This window comes from Brassica oleracea, chromosome C9, assembly GCF_000695525.1.
Source record: "Brassica oleracea var. oleracea cultivar TO1000 chromosome C9, BOL, whole genome shotgun sequence".
NCBI lineage: Eukaryota > Viridiplantae > Streptophyta > Magnoliopsida > Brassicales > Brassicaceae > Brassica > Brassica oleracea.
Window position 1 is genome coordinate 20,615,175 of NC_027756.1, and position 22,225 is coordinate 20,637,399.

Consider the following 22,225-nt stretch of genomic DNA (forward strand, 5'->3'; position numbering starts at 1 on the left):
CTAGAAGCATTTTAGCCAAAAAGAAGAAGAAAAACTTCTGGAAGCAATATAAAGTTATATAAGCCATTACGAACGATACGGGTTTCTTTCCACAGCCAACTCCGGTTAGGTAAAAATCGAATTGACACACATGAACATCGATGTGTGAATGCGTCACCAAAATATCCAGTGATGAACATGATCAAAATGGTTCGTAATGCGTAAATCGGATAGGAACATGTAGCCAGTACAAAACAGGAGAACCACAATGTCGACTAGATGAATAATCTAATCCAACGGCTCAAAGTCCACGAAACACGCCATCAAGTGGTGCTCTCTTTTACACCTTACCTCTCATTATAGTATATTATATAGTATTTTCAAAAAAAAAAAAGACAATAATAAAGGATGGTTCCCATGGCCCTTCTCGTTTAATTTATTTAAAATTAAATAAGAAGCATAAATTGAAAAAGTCTACTTGAAGACAAAGAAATGGTAAACCCCAAGTGGTACTCGTGAATAGTATATATACATGTTTCCACTCCCTTCTCTACTCAAATCATCTTCCTCTTCCTTCTCTCTTTTCCTTTGGTCTCAAGATTTTAATCTTAACCCAAAATTTGAATATTTATTAAAAAAAAAAAATCAATGGCCAATCCTAGCGAAGCTTCTGCACTTAGGTTCATTGAGAAGCATCTACTCGACGAGCTCTCTCCAGTGGCTACAGATCGATGGATGATACACGAATCAGCTGCAACGGAATCTAGCTCCGATTCTTCTCCTACGATCTTCGGATCACCAGCAGCTCCAATTGAATTCTCTGAGTTCGAGAATAAACCTGAAATCATCGATCTCTCGACGCCGAGATTCGTAGATTTGATTTCTAGTCCATTTGAATTCGACTCGGAGGTTTCTCTCTCTGATTTCGATTTTAAACCATCTTACCAAACCGGAAATCAATTCGAACCGGAGATTAAAACTCAATCGAACCGAAAACCGCCGTTGAAGATCTCCGTACCAACCAAAACCGAATGGATTCAATTTGATCCCCAACCGGAAGTTACTAAACCGAAGCAAGCAATCGCTGAAGAGAAGAAGCATTACAGAGGAGTGAGACAAAGACCCTGGGGGAAATTCGCTGCGGAGATCCGAGACCCGAATAAACGCGGATCTCGCATTTGGCTCGGGACGTTCGATACCGCGATTGAAGCGGCTAGAGCTTACGACCAAGCAGCGTTTAGACTTCGAGGATCGAAGGCCATTCTGAATTTCCCTCTCGAGGTCGGGAAGTGGAAGACACGCTCCAACGCCGACGGCGAGAAGAAACGAAAGAGACACGACGAACTAGAGGATGTGACTGTGGTAGAGAAAGTGTTGAAGACGGAACAGAACGTTAACGGCAAGGAGACTTTCCCGTTCGTAGAGTCAGACTTGACGGAGTTGTACGACTGGGACTTAACGGGGTTTCTGAACTTTCCGCTTCTATCGCCGTTATCTCCTCGTCCATCGTTTAGTTATTCGGAGTTGACCGTTGCTTGATTTTTTTCTAGTGTCGGCGGTGTATATGCTGATGTGGAAAAAATAGTACACGTTGGTGCATGAGATTTAAAAGGCATATACGTCGATACAGGTGTTTATATTTTTGACTTATTTCTATTTGTACATTTTTTTCATACTACTACGTTATTTTATTTAATGAAGATCGGAGAATCGGTTTGTGTGTTATTTCATCCTAGAAGAAATCAGAATAATTCAACACTATCATTTAATGCCATTGACCTGGATACATAAGAGTTGTTAGACACAATTAATGCATGACCATGATTATATGAGCTGGTCAACCTCGCAGTCGCACGTGCGTAGACCTATGCGTAATTAGCAAATTACATATTTTTTTTTGTCATCTAATAATATTACAGAGGCTAAAACCCAAGCTATACAATACAAAAGGCCAAAAAACTCATCCACACGGAAAACAAGAAAATAAAAGAGACCTAAGAGGGCCCAACGGCAAAAAATAGCACAAGGGAGAAACGGAGGTCGAATCAACCTCAACACGCGTCTTACGGAAAAGAGATGGAGAGGCACGTGGAAGCACAATCGACACCCGTCACCAAGACGACCGAAAAATCGTCACCGAAGCAGTTCACCGACAGTCCACCGGAACACAACGGAGCAGGACATAAATGAGAAGAAGCCGTCGGAAGACTTTAGCAATTAAGAGGCCACACCAACAAAGGCTAAAACGCCGGAGCCTGACTAACTAGATCGCATCAAATCGGCCCAAGCCGAGAACAGATCCGAAAAACGGAGCCACCAAAGACGTCAAAGTCCATGCCAAAAGATCTCTGCTTCATCAATCGACAACCACACTTCCAATAACGATTTTCCTGCAAGAATCACCAGGCACCCTTGATGATAGAAGGAAGCTTAAAAATGCAACAACTCTACCCGAAAGAAGGAAAGATCAATCGGAAATTGGAACAAAGGCGACTGCGCAGCGGAAGTCGAGACGTCAGAGATCGAACCAGACCGGGAAAGGATCCTGGAGAGAGGCCGTCGTCATCACCGAGAAGTAAGTGAGACGCCGGAGCTAAGAGCCAGTGAGAACGCCAGAGAAGAACGCCTACCACCGGAGCCAAAAGCCGACCAGTCTGTTCTAACTAAGCAACAGATGTCGGAACCTCATCCCCTACAGAGGGGACATATCGCCGGCCACAACCGCCGGACGACCACCGAGTCGGACGCTCTCTGAAAGATACAGGGAGAATTAAGAGAGAGAGCCCCGGTTCTAAAAGAATTTAATTAGCAAATTACATTACAAAAGTGAAGCTATGTATCCTGAAAAATATATCTTGCAAGACGAAACCTCTACGTACATTTTAGATTTGAATCTAATTAGCGAAAAACTTTTGTCTTTTTTGTTTTGATTTATTCCTAGTTCAACCTAAGAATTTTGTTGGGTCTTGGAATATATATATTTATACACTATCTCATTACTTGCTCTCATGGGCTTTAGGTTTTTTTTTGTCATCTGAGAATAAATTACAAAATCAAGTCCCTTTACAATGATACCCAAAGGCAGAAAAAAATGCAAAGATCCAACTGGGTCCATAAACAAAAAATGTCAAAAGGATTCGGAAATGACACGACAATACAAATACTAGCAAGTGCGGGACACGTGTAAGAACCTCAGCGAAGGAGACACGTGTCGCAGCGATCGACCACCGTCATCACCGCTTGAAAATCGCCGCCGGGACAACTTTTCGTTGATCCACCAGAAACACCGAAACATGATCTCAAAAAAAGGAGAACTGACTTAAGTAAAAAAAACACAATATGAGACTTTTGCCGTCGGATTTCCACCACCTGAAAACTCACATTGACCCTGACTATAATGAAAACATTCGATGTCTATATTGAGACATGCATTCTCCTTGACTAAAGTCAGATGGGTAGAAAGTCGATAATCTCATCAGTTTTGAATGGTCAAACTGAGAGAACGAATCGATGGGAGATAAAGAAGCAGCACAAATAAGTAGTTCAATGTTCACCTCATTAAAGCGGTCGTAGAACTCTTGGAGCTGCAAATCCAAAATTGCATATAAGCATTTAACCTTATAGTGATGTTCATTTATGACTCCTGTTTTTTTCCTTCGCCTTCTTGTGTCAAGGAAATCTTCCTTCATATCAAGCTCTTCAATACTATGTTTCTTAGAGAAAGAAGAAACTTTAAGCATAAGAGAATTCCATCCATCATCTCTAAACTTCTGCAACTGTCTTTTCGTTGATGCTACTATGGACATTGCATTCAAAATATCTTGATCTTTGTTTTCAAGGGCCAATGATAAAATATTTGTGACTCCTAAAAAGTGAACCACCACTTGCAAATAGAACACAAAATCAAAGTTATCCACATAACTGAGGAGACCATATGTTTGACGTCTTTTTGAGTCATCTGCGCCATCCTTCTGAACACATTCAAGCACTTGAACGATATAAGAAAAACACTCAACCACACGCAGCAAAGTTCTATAGTGAGAGCCCCAACGAGTCATCCCTGGTCTTTGAACAGAAACATCTTGATTTAACCCTTTTCCAGTTTTGTGTTCACCATCATTAACTTCTTTCTCAGTCATTTCTTTGTGACTCTCTCTAAGCGCATCCTTCCTTTTACATGAAGTTCCCACCACATTCAACAGCAGAGAAATCATATCAAAGAAGCCTCCAACAACAAAATGCTTTTTGGCAACTGCCACAACAACTAATTGAAGCTGAAGAACAAAGCAATGAACATAATATGTTGATGTGCTTTCCTTTGAGATTAATGACCTTAGCCCATTGAACTCACCCTTCATGTTACTTGCATCATCATAACCTTGCCCTATCACCTTCGTAATGCTTAATCCATACTTAGAAAACAAAGAATCAATTGCAGATTTCAAAGATGATGAAGATGTATCACTTACATGAGTAAGACTTATGAATCTCTCTTTGACTATCCTACTCTTTTCCACATACCAAAACACAACTGCCATTTGTTCTTTATAAGAAACATCAGCAGACTCATCCACCAACAAACCAAATACATCATGATCAATTTCACCAATAATGCTTTTGATTAGTTCCTCCCAAAACAATGGACAATATCTTTTTGAATCTTTGGAGAAGTCATCTGATTGTTTCCAGGAGCATTTCTTAAAACAACCTTACTCACATCTTCATTTTGCTCGACAGTGTATTTCAAGAGTTCAACAAAGTTACCATTATTACCAGTTTCTTCTTTCTCTTCATGCCCACGAAAAGGTAACCCTTGGCGCAACAAAAATCTTGAAGCATCAATGGAAGCATTTAATCGAATGCGATACTTATTTTTCATGATATCATCTTGTTTATGCAAAGAATGCTTGATAGACTGTCCTTGCTTCATCAAGTTTTCACACTTCATTGCTGCATTGTTGTGAAAACTGTTAACAGCTCCTACATTTTCTGAAATATTTTTAGCTTTATTCCAGCTAGAAAAATCGTCAATGGTCCATGCATCATTTCTTCCACTTTTACCAGCATTGTTTCTGAACAAGTAACAATATAGACAAAAGCTGCATCTTTCTTCACACTTTATTCTAACCAATTTAGAAACTGATCAAACCAAGCAGGATTAAGGCGTCTTAGCACGCCTCCTATCATTGATTGTTTGAAAATATGACCATGAGGTTGATAAAGACCTCTCATAAAATATTTTTGGATTACCTCATTCGTTTGATTCGCATTATATTCTGATATTTTTTTCCGATCAGCAGAAGGATCCCATGGTAGATTATCTAAATTATCTAAATCACTTATGATGATAGAGATGATGATGGAGGTGATGATGGAGCTTTTCTTTTCAAATTTATCAAAAATTTCTCCATATCTTCAACTGAAAAAAATGACAAACCAACTGTTAAAAAATCAATTGAAGTATGCAAAATATAATATAATTAATAATTGAATAATATACAACATTCAAAAAGTTACGTATTAAGAAAAACTTATAACCTATACAATATTCAAAACTTCGTCTAATTATAAAGTAGAAAATATTACTACTAAAATAAATTAGTTGGATAACTAGATCACTAAAAGCGAATTAGATTTTGTTTTTAAAGATCAAAAGAGGCTTGCCTGTTTTGATGGCGATTGATAGTCTGGTTTGCTTGATATTTTCTTAAAGAAGATGGCAAACGTTTTCGATAACTAGTAAAAGGTACAATTTTCTAACCTAATTTTATTTGGGCTTTAATTATTAGTTAAATATACTTGTAAAATACGTGGGTTAGTTATTGGGCTTGTAGTAGAATTTTCTATAATTAATACTAAGAGAGTTAGTGGGTTTAAAGATCAAAGGTGTGTCAAAGCCCCAGTTCTAAAAATCGGCCGCCTAGGCTAGGCGGCCGCCTGGGCGCTACGCGTCACTCTTCCGCTCCGATTTATGCCAAATCGGTTAAAAAAATTGGATATCCGATTTTTTTCCGCCTAGACCGCCTAAATAACCGCCTAGCCGCTTAGGCGGCCGCCTAACCGCCTAGGCAGCCGTCTAATCTATTTTTTTATTTTATTTTTATTTTTAATAATATTTTTATTTATTTATTTTATCTAAAATTTTATAAATATCATTTATATTCATAATTTTGATAAAAAAATTACACTATATTAAGTTTGTATATTCTATTTGTGTGTTTTATACAATTTTAAACATGAAAATGTATTAATGTTATACACAATTAAAGATTAACATGTTTTATAATATAGTAAACAGTCTAAAAATTCCGCCCCGCATAATTTCCGATTAATCTCCGATTTTCTTTTTAGGCGCTAGGCCCAACCCGACCGCCCGACTAGCGTCTAGCGCGTTTCCGAACAGGGGTCAAAACTATATTAAACGTGATTCAATCGTTCAATATTACTGAATGTGTATATATTAATTTTTAAAAAAATAAAAGGTGTGTCACCTGACACCCCATTGACTAACATAGGTTCGCCTCTGGAGTCTGGACTATATCCGTCGAAACCGAGAATAAAACCAAAAAGAGAAAAAGTAAAAGAACCAAACCCCTAGCCAATTGATCTTCACTTTGTAGAGATCCAATTGCATGCTTCAAAACTAAAATACAAATAAACGAAAATAAACGACGCGAAGATCAGAAAGAAACCGAGCTAACTCGGAGAAGAGCCAGACGACGCTGAAAGTATATGTATTTCCCTCGAAGAGTACCGTGTATATCATTGACAATATATAGTACAAAGTAGTTGAGAGATCACAAGAATATACTCTCGTATCTTCAAGAATATAGGAGAATAATATCTTAACTATACGCAGATAGTTATCTCATCTTATCTTGTATAATACCCTCCCGCAGTTGGAGCGTGGGTTCGCGCACGCCAAGACTGGACCTGAAGCTTGCTGCCTACGAAATCTCTTACTTGAGATGGGAATACCTCTTACACAAGCAACCGTCGTATATTGCGACAATGTGGCGCTGTCTACCTCTCTACAAATCCGGTCTAGCACCAACGGACTAAGCACATAGAGATTGATATACACTTCGTGCGCGAGAAGGTTCGTATATATTACTAAGGATCCCTTCTAATATCCGATGTGAGACATTTATCCCTAATACGCCCCCTCGAGATGATGGCTCTTTGAGCGTCAATCTCGGAATGTTCGAGCAAGGATCGATGGGCCGAATTTAGGCTGGATTGATAATGGATCGGATTGGACTGCATGGATCGGGCTCTGATACCATGTTAAGCTAGATGAGCTTCCAACCTAAAACCAATCTAGCTTAACATGGTATTAGAGCCCGATCCATGCAGTCCAATCCGATCCGTTATCGATCCAGCCCAAATTCGGCCCATCGATCCTTGTTCGAACATTCCGAGATTGACGCTCAAAGAGCCATCATCTCGAAGGGGCGTATTAGGGATAAATGTTCCACATCGGATATTGGAAGAGATCCTTAGTAATATATAAGATGGATGGGTCACTCCACTTATCACCAATTGGTTTTAGGTTGGAAGCCCATCTAGCTTAACATGGTATCAGATGAAAGTATAAGATGAAAGTAGATGTATTTCCCTCGAATAGTACGGTGTATATCATTGACAATATATAGTACAAAGTAGTTGAGAGATCACAGGAATATACTCTCGTATCTAGGTGAACGCAGATAGTTATCTCATCTAATCTTGTCTAATAGACGCCACTAGAAGAGACACTTTGATCGACATCGCCGAAACCAAACCAAGTGCCAATGAATCACCACGAAGAGATGTGATTCACCGGAGCCAAAAGCCAAACATCAGCACCAAGAGAACATCACCAAGAGAACATGAGAACCGTCAGAGCCAAAAAACCGTCCACAACGCTGGGTAAATAAAGCGCCGGAAAAATCTCCAGAAAAATGATGAAATATTTGCTCTCTTTCTATTTGTCTGAAAGATTTGAAAGAGTCGAGAGAGAGAAGACCCCGTATCATGAGCCAACATGAAGGATCTGGGGTTGCCACGTAACAGGTATTTTAACTTTACATAATATTAGTTATAAATTTAATAGTTTTTTTTTTCTTTTTGTAAATTTGTTGTACAAATATACCGTAAATTAAAGAACCAATTAGTAATCATATGCTTTATCACAAACAATCAAAGTAAGCTCACTTCAAATGTCAGATGGCGGGTATAAAAGTTGTAGGACCATCTACAGATAGCTAATTGACAATCCCTATAGAGTAAAAGAGAAGGATGGTAATAAATGCGAACTGTATAGAATCACTGTAATAAATGTGTACATACTAAAATGGATATTTGTCACGTATAGAAAATTTTTCACTCAAATTCTACATAAATATGTTTACACTATGTACTTTACGTTTTTTAATATAAAACTCACATGTATGATTCTTCTTTACGTTATTTTTACTGTTTACGAATAGAGCTAGACAAATTATTCATAAATTTTGATTCGATTCGTTATCATTTTGATTCGAACAGAAAAATCTGAATATCCGTTACTCTACGAAGCAAGTCAAATACTAAAATGCAATATCCGTAAAAAAAGTAAATCACAAATATCAATATTGATAGGAACGGATATCCAATTTGATCTGTTATATGCATATATATACATATATTTAAAGAATTGTATATAAGTTATATATTATAGTTTATATAAATTTTACAATATTTTTGTTTTTAAATAATTTCATTTTAAGAATTTTATTTTTCATGTATTATTTTGAAAAAATGTCAGCTATATTAATTAACAGTATCTTTATATATTTATCAACCATCTTTATATACTTTTACATACATATACATGTGCAGATGGACGTGAGCACCTTATAACTAAGTATTTACCACAACTGAAACATCTAATTTTTTTGGAAGTTAAAATATTTTTTTTCTTAATGCTTCTTTCACTATCGACCAAATTGTAGTAAAATGATTTTTTTTTTTTTTAAACTATTATCCATTTAGAAACTATAATATGAAATCATTGTTTCGACATCACGACTATGTAAGATTTATAACATGAAAATAAACAAATAATAGTAATTTTTGATTATCACAGGAAAAAAAACCAAAAAATCAAATATTTTAACCGAACAAACCAAATAAATATTTATTGAAAATGATGGTTATATTTTAGGAGATTAAAAACAAAAAAACAACCTAAAACCGAACCGATATCCAGATTAAACAGATTAATCTCTCCTTATTAAAAAAATAAAGAAACTAATGTTTATGTTACTTAGAGGATCACAGCGCTACCTAGTTTGGTTTTAAATTGACAACCTATGTTTATGTTACTTAGAGGATCTTAAGACATACTATTCTGCCCGAATTTTGTATTCCTCATTCGCTACTCCAAGCATGGTTTTTCTATATTCTTTTGGTCACATGGTTTTTCTATATGTTCATAATTACGTTGTTTTTGCTGCAATTCTTGGACATTCTTTGATACCTCTTCAGTCTTACTCGGCATAAATTCGCTTTGACTAGAAGTCTTTGGTAGTGTCCATGCTTTTGTTACTTTTTCTGCTTTATTTTTTTTTCTTCCTATTAGAATCGATAGTGAAGTGATGTTGTAGCGGATAAATAATATAGTGGTTATATAGACACTCGGCGAAGTGAGGTTGTGCACACTGTTACATATAACTTTATTGTTGTTTAAGATACATAATACCTTGCGCTCCAAGATAAAAACACTTCCTATTTATTGGCAGATAGATCTACATTCCGCCGTCGCCTCCTCGTCCACTACCACCTCCACCTCCTCCGCTGCCCCTACCTCCTTGTCCGTGACCCCCTCCGCCTCCTCCTTTGTGTCCTCCCTGGCCACCACCGCCGCCTCCTCCTTTGTGTCCTCCCTGGCCACCGCCGCCGCCTCCTCCTTTGCGTCCTCCCTGGCCACCACCCCCGCCTCCTCCTTTGTGTCCACCCTGTCCTCCTTGGCCACTACCACCGCCTCTCTTGTGTCCTCCTTGGCCACCACCACCGCCTCCCTTCTGTCCTCCTTGGCCACCTCCTCCACCTCCCTTCTGTCCTCCTTGGCCACCTCCTCCGCGGCCCTTCTGTCCTCCTTGGCCACCTCCACCGCCTCCCTTTTGTCCGCCTTGGTTGTATTTGGATTCATCCTCTTTCCCGCCAATGACTTCATCGAAACCACCTATTCCTTGGTTGAGCTCATTCTTAGCGTTATGTGCTTCTTCGAAAGAAATCTCTCCACCATGTTCACAGTTCCCGTACTTACATGATGACTTTAACTCGTCTACTTGGTTTGCACCAGCTTTATAATGTGAGAAAAAAAACCCGTCAAACATATCATATTGATACGCATAAAGAAGAAAATGAGCCAATTGTGTACGACTCTAACCTTGTTTTGCGTCATCGACGGAAGCAACAGCTGTGGCGGCTAAAACAGCCGCTAACAAAACACACCACACTACAAAAGCTCTTGTATTCATGATCTTCAATGTTTTGCCGCATGCAAAATTACACACCCAGCGTCTTCGTATTTATAGTTGCACCGTATCCTTAACGAACAAGCAATTAAGAAACGATATACTAAAGAAGAACCAAGCGGTGAAAAATCCTGAGGGCACATCATGACCATAGCGTCTTACTTGTCAGTTCGAAATTTAGCCTGTAAGCTTACTTCAAGTCTGGAGCAACACGTACGATTTCAGGTAGCCACGTACCAAGTTTGGCGGGACTACGTACTTTTAATCAATATATTGTAAATCCTTATGGCAAAAGACGAAAACTAACTATTAAACTATGTAGCTTCCATAGTTACTATCTGCATGTGCTAATGGTGACACGTATATTCTGATGTTCCTGCGAGTTGTGCATGACATTGGCTCATGATGTTGGCTCAATCACGAGGTTCATCGTTGGAATCGGATTCTCCTAATCTTACCAAATATCGTCCAAAGCCTTCAAAGGGTGAGATAAACACAACAAAAAAGAGCTCATCATCTAATCACTTTATTCGGTTGAAATTATGCAAAGTTTCGAACAACCATTTTGTGATGTTACCATATCTCCAAAGTTCTGCTCCTCCAAAGGTAAATTAATACCCGTTATATCACTTCCTCTTCACAAGAATCTACCTTCAATAGTTATTTTTTTTTTAATAAGTTTAATTTTTCTTGGATGAGAAGTTGAAGGTTCAAGGGCAATATCGTCAAGTATTTCCTACACAAAGAGCCAATTTGTTTATGGAGAAAGCTTGCTGCAACAGATTCAGGCTATAAGATGGATGGACTTAACATAAGGAACAAAAATTTACTCAGTTATGCTAAAGAAAGATTATTACTTGATACTCATGTGATGAGTATCGTGGAGTAGGAGTTGATCATGGAAAATTACCATCAAACCCTAACGCTTTCGCTTCAATGCTTCGAAACTCTCTCTCGAATTGGAGAACAAAGGCAAACTAAAAACCAAGGAAATTTAAAGCCATATTCATAAAGTCATTTTCTTTAATCAATTTGTCAAAAAAAAATTTGTAGGGAAAGAAGGAAATTTGGTTGAAGTTACCTGTGAAAAAATCAGAATTAGTTCCAATTACCTGTGAATGTCTTCTCTGTGATTAATCAGAGAGTTTTTGTTTGATATTTACGTTAATTAAAAAAATTGGGATTGTGCAGGAAGGATTTGATCATCATGCAGAGAAAGGATATGTGATGCTAACTTATTGGATACTAGAGGAGGAGCCTTGTATGCTTCATGCAAATGCTTTCACATCAAGTTGGTCTTGGAAGGCCTTGTCTTGAACCAATATAAAGAGGTATCAAATATATATTATTTTGAAATCTGTGATATCGTTAGGTGCTTGTTGTGCAAGAAAAGCATTTGTACTTCGTCGAATACAGGACTATGGAAATTACCAACGGGATTTTTTAATGAAAATATGAATTATAAGAGATTTTCTCTGGCGCTGTAAGAGAAGTCAAGGAAGAAACAGGGGCAATTAAATTAAAAAAATCATTAGTATAAATCTTAATTTTAGACTTAAAAATCCGCAAGATAATAACCATGTATCGATGTTGTGTTCTTTAGGTAGATAGAGCGTTTCTAGGGGTTATAGCTCTCAGACATGCACACAACGTTGCGTTTTAGAAATCTGATCTCTTCTTCATCTCTATGTTGAAGCCACTTTCTCATAAGATCATCATCGACAATCTTGAGATCAAACCCGCAAAGGTATTAGATTCTTGCAGTCAGATCACAAATATAACATTAAAAACAGGATCATTCGTTCTTCATCCCAAGTGATAGGTGACTGCTTTTGTGTTTTCCAGTGGATGCCACTGGTGGAGTTTGTGGAGCACCAGATGATAAAAGGAGACAAAATGTTTAAGTGAGTGATTGAAATCTGTGAAGCAAGATTGAAACATTGTTACTGTGGTCTTTCTCCTAATAGAATTGTCTCTACTTTTGATGGCAGGCCTTCTCTCTACTACAACGTTGTTCATGATGATGATCCTTCACACTCCAATTGTACAGCCGATTTTTATTAATAATCGTACCGAATCAAAAGTTAAGTGGTTAGATGTTGTGTAGATATACTTATTCCCATGTAATGTATCTTGTTATTTGAACATTCTGTTCAAAAAAAAAACGAACATTCTCTCAAGTATAGTAAATACTAAAGATAGTAATAGCTCTTCTGCCAAATCCATGTCCCATTTCATATTGTATTTGCGATTCCCACACAAACATTAATGAACATTCTTTGGTTGATTCCATTTTTCACAGACCGGATGATCTTCATCGTATTCCATTTCTGAAGGGAAAATACAATGCAACGTTATGTATATAGTAGCTAGATCATCAAATCCGAAAACTGAGCTGGATAAAACTTGCAAATGCGTTACGTCCATGAGGAACTTGAGGACTTGTCATTTAGGAGAAGTATCCAGCATGAATGTAAGTAGATTCCACCACACTGGTTTATCTGTATACAACTCCACATATAATACCCGATAGAAGATACCTCCACTAGTATATGTAACATATATGCAGTATGATCCAGCATCAATAGTACAAAGACAATATAATAACAACATATACAATGTAATAAGAAATTAATCAATGGTAGTGAGTCAGTGTAGAGATAATGGTGTGAACTTGTTGACAAAATTGTGTTCTTGTTTCTTCTCAAGGCAACTATCATCTTCTCTGAGTTCACACTGCTGATTTCTGTGTGTAATTAGTAATTAGTATTGGAAAATCTAAATAATTTCAGACAGTTGTTTGCTTATGGATTTGATATGGACATAGATGTTGTCTTATATCCTAAGGTTTATTCTCGTTCACATTCTGTAGCTAATATTAGTCAAATGCTGGCCTTGGATGACCAGTAATTTAATTTCAGCCACAAGTTTTATTTGTAGATTTCCACATTTTGTAGGTTTGTTATAAGGTCTCAAAATTATAAAGTTTAGTTAAAAGTTTTTATGATCTACTTAATGTAGTATAGTTTTTTTGGATCTTATAATTACACAATGCATGAGTTCTATATATAAGTAGAATGCGACATATCTGATCTCATGAACTAAAACGTGATGTTGACTTGATATACACTTATTGTTTTTATACATGTGTATACCAGCTAATGTAAATACATTCATTGCTGGCATGTGTATTGCAATAGATGGTCAACTGGTTTTCGACTTTTAGTTTACACCTATATATTCCCATCTCAAAAGTTCTTGGATACAACAAAAACATAAACATAAACGCCAATCGCAACTTTCATGTTTTCTATGGGGAAGAAGCGGTCTGGACTTGCGGTGGCGCTTGTATTCTTAGTCTTGGTTCAAGTCTCTGTTTCAGTTCCGTTTATAGTGCTTCATGGAATTGCAGCTTCTTGTTCTCAGGGTAAAGAAGCAAACTTCACGCAGCTTCTCACTAACCTCTCTGGCTCTCCTGGATATTGCATGTAAAATCAACATAACACTCTATTATCTTTCTTTGCTGTTATCTTATGATTACGACTTTGGTTTGATCCAACTGCTATGGAATCCAGAGAAGTTGGAAATGGAAAACGTGATTCATGGTTCATGCCACTTATGAAACAAACGGAAATAGTGTGTGAGAAGGTGAAACAAATGAAAGAGTTGCGTAAAGGATACAACATTGTTGGAAGATCTCAGGTTCTTGATACTTTCTTGAAAAACCCCCAAGAAAAATCAGTTTTTAATCGTTGCCATTCTTAATTTTATGGATGATAATGATGATGAACGGTGAAACAGGGGAATCTAGTGGCTAGAGGCTTGATAGAGTTCTGCCATGGTGGACCTCCTGTTTTCAACTATATATCTTTAGCAGGTCCTCATGCTGGAATCTCCTCTGTTCCTTTGTGTGGTGTAAGCTTTTCTTATTTTCCCTTTAATCTCTAAATCTCTTTTACAATGATTTGATTTTTATTCAATCAGTGACAGTAAATTTCTGTTTTTTTTTTTGGGGTAAAGAATGGATCATTGTGTGAAATAGCAGATAAGCTGATCAAGTCAGAAATCTATAGCGACTTCATTCAAGTAAATATATATCTTCCTCTATATATCAGGATTAAAATTCTTAAGTAATGATTAATTAAACTTTTTAATGACTGCAGAATCATCTTGCTCCTAGTAATTATCTCAAAATCCCTACTGTAAGTTAACTCAATATTGTAAATACTAATTCAACTTGAACAAAGCTACAAAACTGTACAAAATTTTTATTGAGACAATTTTTCAATTAATAATGTGAATAATAATCTGCAAATTTTTAGACCTGTATTTGTAATCCTTAACAATTCCGATTTTTCTGCCTTGGGAAGTTTTCCTAAACCAAAATACACTACTCTCAAAATTTATTAGTTTAGAAAATAAGAATAGAGAAATCATTAGGATATACCTAAAAATATTTTTGTCACAAATATAGACCTTAAAAATAAAAATGACCAAAATAGACTTAAATGTTTTATCAAAAGAAGTAAATATACGCTTATACCATTAACGTTAATTAATCTAGACATTATAATTTAGAGTTAAAAGGTGGAGTTTAGAATTTAGGGTTTAGGGTTTAGAGTTGAGGAGTAGGGTTTTGGGGATAGAATTTAAAATTTTAAAAAATTAAAAAATTTAAAATTTTCAAAATAAAAAATGGTATTTTGGTCATTTTAGTTTTTGAAGCCTATTTTTGTGACAAAATTTTAAAAAAAATATTTATCTGAGATAATTACCCATGAGAATATGTGTGTTACAAAAAAAAAAAAAGAATATGCATATTTTTATTAGATTTTTAACAGAATCTTTGTTTTATTGGTTTTCTCAGGAAATAAACAAGTATCTAGAAAAGTCTAAGTATCTACCTAAGCTTAACAATGAGATACCAAACCAAAGAAACTCCACTTACAAAGAGCGTTTCACCAGTTTACACAACTTGGTTCTTGTCAAGGTTCCATCTCCTCAAATACCATACTCTTTTTTTATTAATTCGAATGAATCCTCTCTTGACCATTCTGTTTTGTTTTAACAGTTTCAAGACGATAAGGTTATTGTTCCACAAGATTCATCTTGGTTCGGGTTTTATCGGGATGGTGCATTCAAACCACTTCTCTCTGCCCAACAGACAAAGCTATATACAGAAGACTGGATTGGTTTGAAAACATTGGATGATGCTGGAAAAGTGAAGTTTGTTAGTGTAAAGGGTGCACACATCATAATGGCTGATCTCGATGTTGTCAAATACGTCGTGCCTTATCTCCAAAATCATCCGTCTTTTCAACAAAAAAGATTCAACCGCAAAACGAAGGAGACGTTGCGTCCTTAAAAGCTTAGTGACGATTGTGTAGAACAAGAATTCTTATTCAATGGAGTATAATATAGATACGTGCCTAGAGAGAAAACGCATGTGATTGATCGTATTTTATTAAAAAAAAAAAAAAAAAAAAAATAGTCAACAGATTTATAAGCAATCAATCAAATGAGCATATTAACAACCAGAGGGCAATTCACCACCAAGTACGCAAATAGAAACCTAGAAAACACCTATTATTGCTTCTCGCACAAGTTTCATTTTTTTTTTGATAAAGAAAAAAACTTTTCTATTTTTTGTTTATCTTCTGACAAGTGAAGAAGTAACGGCTCATGCTTAAATCACAGCACAAACTGGACCTTGCAAGTCATTCAAGAGATGGTGATACGAATAAAACAGAGCTCTAGGTAGTGATGGTATGATGCTTACTTTCTTATTGTGATCCTAGACACTACACTACTAGAAAAACATGTGACAAGTTAAGAAGATATATTCATTTTATCAAAAACTTAATCGATTTATTTTGTGGAAGAATGAATACAAACAAAGAACCGAAGCACAAGTGTTTATGATGCTTATTCCTCTCACAAGAAAACAAAAGAGAAGTGCAGATATCCAATAAGGATATGATCTAAGGAGAAGTAACCATAAAGGCTAGAGACTAGTTGAGCCAGACCTTCCATTTCACAGAGCTAAGGTTTCGAGCTTCTGACAGAAAGAAATTCTTTGAACCAATTTTTCCCTGTGATGAAATGATCAAAGGGGTTTTTATTGAGATTTTCAGAGCAGAATCAATCACATTGGCTACAGTTTCATCTTCTTTTGATAAGGAATGCGATCATTTTCATACGCTTATCTAACTGATGATTGTGTAAAACTAGAGAACCTTTCAATCCCATTTTGTTATCAACCATCATCGCAAGCTTAGCAGCTTCCCAAGAACGCCCCTGTTCACACAGACAGACCAAGCAAAAGAACCAAGTGTACATCCGTTTCTATCGTTGACTGAAATGAACTCTATGTTGCCTGTCCTTCATCGTGATGATTACAGAGTTTAAATATACAAAATGTTGTTATGCTGTTGCACTTTACGAGGGATATTAAACGTGTAACACCACCACATCCACCTTCTCGATTTCTTCATACACAAGGAAACCATCGTGATACTTTTCCAACAATCATAACTCCCTGAGAAACACCACCGACTTAGAAAGATCCTCACCATTCTCCAGTAACACATGAGGACAAAGACCAACACAATCCATCTCTTTCATCAACTTCTCAGCCATATCCAAAATCTCCCTTATCTACAAACAACTCAGGAAACTTCCGCCAACGCCCACAAAGCCTCCTCATCAGCGAGTCCCCGCTTGGTTACAAAGAGACAGAACGATCATCCTCAACACTAACAAATCATTCATCTTTATTGTATCCTTCAACAACGTCCTTGATCAGATCTGGGTTTGCTTTAATCTTGAGAAAGTCGCAAGCTTTGATGTACATGTAAGGACTGTGTCTGTGTCCGGATTGAGTTCCGGCCCATACGAAGAACCTAAGACCCAATTGTGATTGATTTGATATCCCTGGAGATGAAAGCTTTGTGGGTTGAGAATTGGAACGAGGGAAAAAAACGACGACGGATCAGGTGGAGTAGCATCTCTCTAAAATATTTTCCCCAACGTCTCTCTAAAACCTAGATCTAATCCGCTCACCTCTTTGCTCCGGCGGTGGTGGTCCTTAGACCATCGTCGGAGGCTCTTTTTGTCTTTTCCTTATTTGCCTCATCGACTCATCCCTCCTTCTTCAGTCCTTGCCCTAGCTCTGGATCTCGTTCGCCTCCTTAGCTCCCCTGTTTAATCTCGTTAGATATGGAGGGAATGACGTGTTCAGTAGTAGATCTGGTGTGCCGGCGACGATTGGTGTTAGGGTCTGTCGCTGGGGTCGGCTATGTGGGTGGTCGGGATTCTTCTTCCTTGCTGAAGCCCCTTCAGATGATTCGACGGTACCATAGCGGAGGAGAGGTTAGGGCTCGGACCAGCTTCGACCCTGTTTTTCCGCTTGCTCGGATCGCTGGTGGCTGTTGTCAGTTTTTTCCGGATCTAGGGTTTCGACCTTGAGAATGATGGCGCGTGGAGTCCAGAAGAGGTTACAATCCCAGCGGTTCTTCATTGTCTCCCCTCCAGTTTATTGTTGTAAGGTATGTATCTGTTGGCTGGGGTTATTGTCTCAGTTCATGGTCATTCTTGTTCTTTTTGCTCTTGGAGATCCTACTGCTGGTTCTCAGTTGTGGGTACGTGTGGGGTGGTTCTTCTCTCGGTGTTGTCGCCCGAGCTTATGAGTTGCATGTGGCAGCGTCTGGCGAGTTCTTGAGACTTCATCCGCGTCTCATTGGTGAGCTTCGTCTTCCAGAGTCGAGTTCTGGACTGTGGCAGCGTGTTGGTCTCTCTCTTTCACGCAATAAAGGCGTCATCTTTGGAAGTGTGGTCTCAGCGAAAGAGGTACAGTCTGGTGGGTGTGGGCTGGGGTTAGTTTGGTACTCGATATTCTTACTAGCTCGAAGGTCGTCTTTATCGGAGGAAGTGTGCCTGATATGTCTCACTTCCCGTCTTGTGTGGTGGGTTAAAAGGGTGTACACGGTCCCGGGGTTAGGAGGGTTGGAGGCAGCAATCTCCAAGTCACCTTCCCGAACGACGGCACCGCCTATCATTGGACTCCTCCTCGTGCAGCCGGTGAGGCGATGTTGAACGGGTTTGAGGCTCCGTGATGTGTTTCTTTTGGATGGTGTTGATGATAGGGTCTCTCGGAAGCTGTAGGTATGTCCACAGTGCTTCAAGGATTGGGTCGCCTTTCTCTCCGGGAGCTCGCGGCAACCGAAAGCTCAGTCCGCTCACACCTCTTATTTGGGCCGTCGACGCTGCGCTAACTTTGGTTCATGTCTAGGACTTTTCTTCTTTGGTTTTGGAATTACATCTTTTTTAGATGCTCTGTTTAGCATAAGTTAGATTTTCATTTCTGCAAGTCTGCTACTAGTACTCTCCGTGTTTCTGTAAAAAATGAAAAATCTATATATATAAAGTAGTGTTCTCTTCTCTCCTGTGGTGCCACCTAGGATCCAGTTCAGAAAGTCGCTGCTTGAGGAGACGACATGTGTCCTTTTCATCAAAACGCACAGCTTCATTTAACTTAGAATACGATTGATCTGGGCTTTGTGTATGGGCTTACGGAAGCCCTAAACCGTAGTCTTCTCTCCTCTCCCTTCTTCCAATCCAACCTCCCTCAGCTTCCGCCGTCTTCCTCCTCCACCTCCCAGAAAGTGAGGCCCGTTCCAGCCCCTCCGTCGCTTCCGCCGGCAGGTAACTTCGGCAGCTTGAAGGTTCGAGGGCGATCGGAGGGAGCGGGTTGGGGTCTCTGCCGCACACGTTGACGGAGCCGGTGTGGGTTACAGTGAAGAGGGATTTGTCGATGATCATGAGTAATCTGAAGCTGGTGGTGTTTCCAAATCCGAATAGGGAGGATTTTGGGAAGGCGTTTAGGGATTGGGATCTGTGGGAACCGTTTTTCTTCAAGCCAGCCAAATTGTCCTCGAGAACCTTGGTATCAAGGCAGCCGAATCGCCCTCAAGGTCCAAACCCCTCGAGGTCCAAACCCTGCTTTTTCAGAAAATTTCCTCTGTTAAATATCTCTCATACTCTTTGATAATGACTTCTTTCGCAGATTCATCTATCTGAATTGAAGTCGGGACAGTGCAGGTAGCGTGTTGAGGCAAGGCTTTTGCGTTTCTGGGAATCCCGAAAGGTTAAGAAGCACTGCTGATAGTTTTGTACAATCACTTGAGGTTTCACATTTTGGTGACAAAGGTCTATACTTTTTTGGATTCGGTTCTTGATATGTTTATATTTGATGTTTTTTTTTCTCACATAGGAAGTGATTTGAGGGAGAAAAGGATGCGAATTTTCCTCAAGAAGGTGTGGTCTGTGGTGGAGCTTTGTCGTACAAAAGTTTCAATCTACAAGGTTCCATGAGAGTTCATCATCACAACCCCAATTCTAGACCGCTTGAAGGTCTTCCCTACAGCTTAAACATGTAATCACAACATGCCATTGACTGAGCAACATAAAGGAGAAAGAGAGAATAACTCAGTGAGTTATGATCATGAACCAAGTTTTAGTGAGGAAGGTGGTGATGGTCACAACGAATCCATTAGCTAAAAAGTTTCCATGGCAGTGATGAAGTTGACTGATAAGATGTTGAAGTTTCTGATAACCGACGTGCCTTATATAGGTGATGATTTGAGTATGGATGGTGGTAGTAGAAGAAAGTTTGCGGCTTTACAGAGAAAGATCAAATGGAAATTTGTTTCTGAAGTTCTGTTTGAGAGAGGTTATCATGTCTCGCCTCAGCTGTCTGAGGATAAGTTTAATGATTTGAATAAGCGGTTTAAGAAGCTTAATGAGAATAGATTGAATATGCATCATGACCTTTCTCTGCAGCATTTGGTAAAGCTAGCGTTTAGAAACATAGATGATCAAGAGAATGATGATTTTAGGAATCATCAACTTGAAAGACGCACAAATAGAAAAAAAAAAGACAACATCCAATATCTGATTTGTTTATTGTTTTGGGCCTTTTGGCTCATCAGACCCGAACATTATCTCATCTTTGAGCAATCAAGAATCTACTTTGCAACAATAGTAATAAGATTAACACATCTCGGGTTCTCTCCATTTTTCTCATCAATAATGAATGTTCTTATTTTGTCTGCTTTTGGGTTTGATGCTGTACATATGGTTGAATTTTTTTACAAAGCTTTAAAATTTAAACGATTCTCAAAAGCCTCTTTGTACTTGGATTTAAGAGTGTTGCTCGCATTCAAAACATCAAAAAAAAATCATGTTTCTTTTTTACTTATCTCTCCACGTGCCAATCTTAGTAATCTTGAACCCTTTTTATTTGCAATACCACTCAAATCTCTTTCCTTTCAAATACTAATTGAAGTCCAAACAAAATAAATGGAATTTGAGAAAAGAGATTTATCCTTAAGATTATTTTTCAAAAACTTTATGGAAGTAAATATCCATTCAGGTTCTCAACCACTATAAATACCAACGCCAAATATATTTTATCAAGTGCACAAAAACTATAATATATTTAAAATTACAATAGATACATTAGCTAAAAGAAAATATTATTTTTAAAAATATTATGGATGCATATATAAAAATTAAGAGAAATGTATAAAATGAAATAAAAGTAACAATGACTTGAAGAAAAAATGTATAAGACTGAAAATATTTATGATTTGTGGTCTAAGATATATTCAACTTATTGTCCTAATCAAGGTAGAATAAACATTGAATAATATATTTTATAAAATATAAATACATGAAAATATTTTTAATGGTAGAGTATATTTATAATTTCCAATAATCCGCCAAGTAAAGAAAAAGGAAACATGCATGTATATAACCATGAAAAAGGAAACATGCATGTATGTAACCATAAAAAAAGAAAACTACTTTAAATAACTTAATCAAAAACAAAAAACACATTCAACTAAACGCAGCAATTGCTAAACGCAATGAACATCACAACCTCAAAAGAAAGATGGTATAAGAGCAAAAATCTCAAGACATATATAGTTTTGTACTAACAACTTACCAACCAATTTAATTTACACAGATAGTTCATTTCAACAGTAATCAAAGCAAGCAAATAGCCCTAATCAAAGCAAATATCCCGCGCGAAGCGCGGATCGGCCCTAGTTAGACATATTTAATTATTTTAAAAAAAAAAAAAAAAAAAAAAGTGGAGTAGCATTCGAAGACTACTATTATGGGTTTCATATTCGGCCCATTAACATCCAATTAAGAACCCAATAGGCAATGTCAGCCGCTCATTCTTTCATTGTTGCAGTCAGGGATGGGAGTTAGGTAACCGCTTCGGTTCGGATCGAGTATTTCCATTTAGGTTTGGATTGGGTTCAAGATTTATAGTTTGGGTTAGAATTTTTGTTTTTTAGCAAAATTAGAAAGTTCTTGCAAAAAGCAAATGATCAAACCAAAAATTCATAACTTATAATCTTTAATCATGAAACAAACTCAAAAACATCAATGTAATCACTGATCCTGAATCGCTTAACTCAACCGCAAACAAAAAGAAAAATGTTTGAAGATAAATCATCTGCAATTTTTTTACTTCTCGTCGTTGATAGAGAAAAAAATAGGAAAGAGAAAAACTTTTTGTGGTGCGTGTCTAGTTTGATTAATTTGATTGATATCTTTTGAATTGGTTTTGAAATAATGAATATCTAAATCTTAACCGACTAATCAAGAAAACGTTAGTGATTTTCAGCTCGTTGAAGATATTTTTTTTAAAAACATCAAAAGTTACTTAG

At 37.5% G+C, this 22,225-nt stretch overlaps 4 protein-coding genes and 1 pseudogene across 5 annotated transcripts; 3 read left to right on the forward strand and 2 right to left on the reverse strand.

Annotated features, from left to right (window-relative positions):
* Positions 1–624: 624 nt before the first annotated feature.
* On the forward strand, positions 625–1,704 carry LOC106315831 (ethylene-responsive transcription factor 5-like; the record flags this gene model as incomplete). The annotated part of the gene is given in 1 exon segment (XM_013753658.1): positions 625–1,704. A coding segment is annotated over 1 exon segment (891 nt). The 3' UTR covers positions 1,519–1,704.
* Positions 1,705–3,371: 1,667 nt separating this feature from the next.
* Positions 3,372–5,234, reverse strand: LOC106314529 (zinc finger MYM-type protein 1-like). The gene is made up of 3 exons (XM_013752392.1): positions 5,230–5,234; positions 4,693–5,051; positions 3,372–4,522 (listed from the first exon to the last, which is right to left on the reverse strand). Exons 1-3 carry the CDS (start codon positions 5,232–5,234, stop codon positions 3,372–3,374), a joined length of 1,515 nt encoding a protein of 504 aa, XP_013607846.1.
* A 4,423-nt stretch (positions 5,235–9,657) lies between these two features.
* LOC106317064 (acanthoscurrin-2) lies at positions 9,658–10,792 on the reverse strand. The gene has a single exon (XM_013754923.1). It carries the CDS (start codon positions 10,338–10,340, stop codon positions 9,750–9,752), a length of 591 nt encoding a protein of 196 aa, XP_013610377.1. The 5' UTR covers positions 10,341–10,792; the 3' UTR covers positions 9,658–9,749.
* A 188-nt stretch (positions 10,793–10,980) lies between these two features.
* Positions 10,981–12,598, forward strand: LOC106314530 (annotated as a pseudogene).
* Positions 12,599–13,773: 1,175 nt separating this feature from the next.
* LOC106316853 (palmitoyl-protein thioesterase 1-like) lies at positions 13,774–15,910 on the forward strand. Of its 2 annotated transcripts, none has more exons than XM_013754720.1 (7): positions 13,774–13,969; positions 14,057–14,183; positions 14,283–14,396; positions 14,502–14,567; positions 14,645–14,683; positions 15,349–15,471; positions 15,553–15,910. In XM_013754720.1, exons 1-7 carry the CDS (start codon positions 13,785–13,787, stop codon positions 15,844–15,846), a joined length of 948 nt encoding a protein of 315 aa, XP_013610174.1. In that variant the 5' UTR covers positions 13,774–13,784; the 3' UTR covers positions 15,847–15,910. The 2 variants fall into 2 exon arrangements, with proteins under 2 accessions (XP_013610174.1, XP_013610175.1); XM_013754721.1 differs by having other exon boundaries at positions 14,062–14,183.
* The last annotated feature ends 6,315 nt before the right edge of the window (positions 15,911–22,225 follow it).

What these genes read in the sequence shown, in the direction of transcription:
- LOC106314529 (XM_013752392.1), bottom strand. An exon ending in CGAGCAAAATGAAGATGTGA is followed by an intron (nt 4,523 to 4,692) that starts GTAAGGTTGTTT and finishes TTTCTTATAAAG; the next exon opens with AACAAATGGCAGTTGTGTTT.
- LOC106317064 (XM_013754923.1), bottom strand. Translation starts at nt 10,340, where the DNA reads ATGTTTGACGGGTTTTTTTTCTCACATTATAAAGCTGGTGCAAACCAA.
- LOC106316853 (XM_013754720.1), top strand. Translation starts at nt 13,785, where the DNA reads ATGTTTTCTATGGGGAAGAAGCGGTCTGGACTTGCGGTGGCGCTTGTA. An exon ending in ACATTGTTGGAAGATCTCAG is followed by an intron (nt 14,184 to 14,282) that starts GTTCTTGATACT and finishes ACGGTGAAACAG; the next exon opens with GGGAATCTAGTGGCTAGAGG. An exon ending in TCTATAGCGACTTCATTCAA is followed by an intron (nt 14,568 to 14,644) that starts GTAAATATATAT and finishes TAATGACTGCAG; the next exon opens with AATCATCTTGCTCCTAGTAA.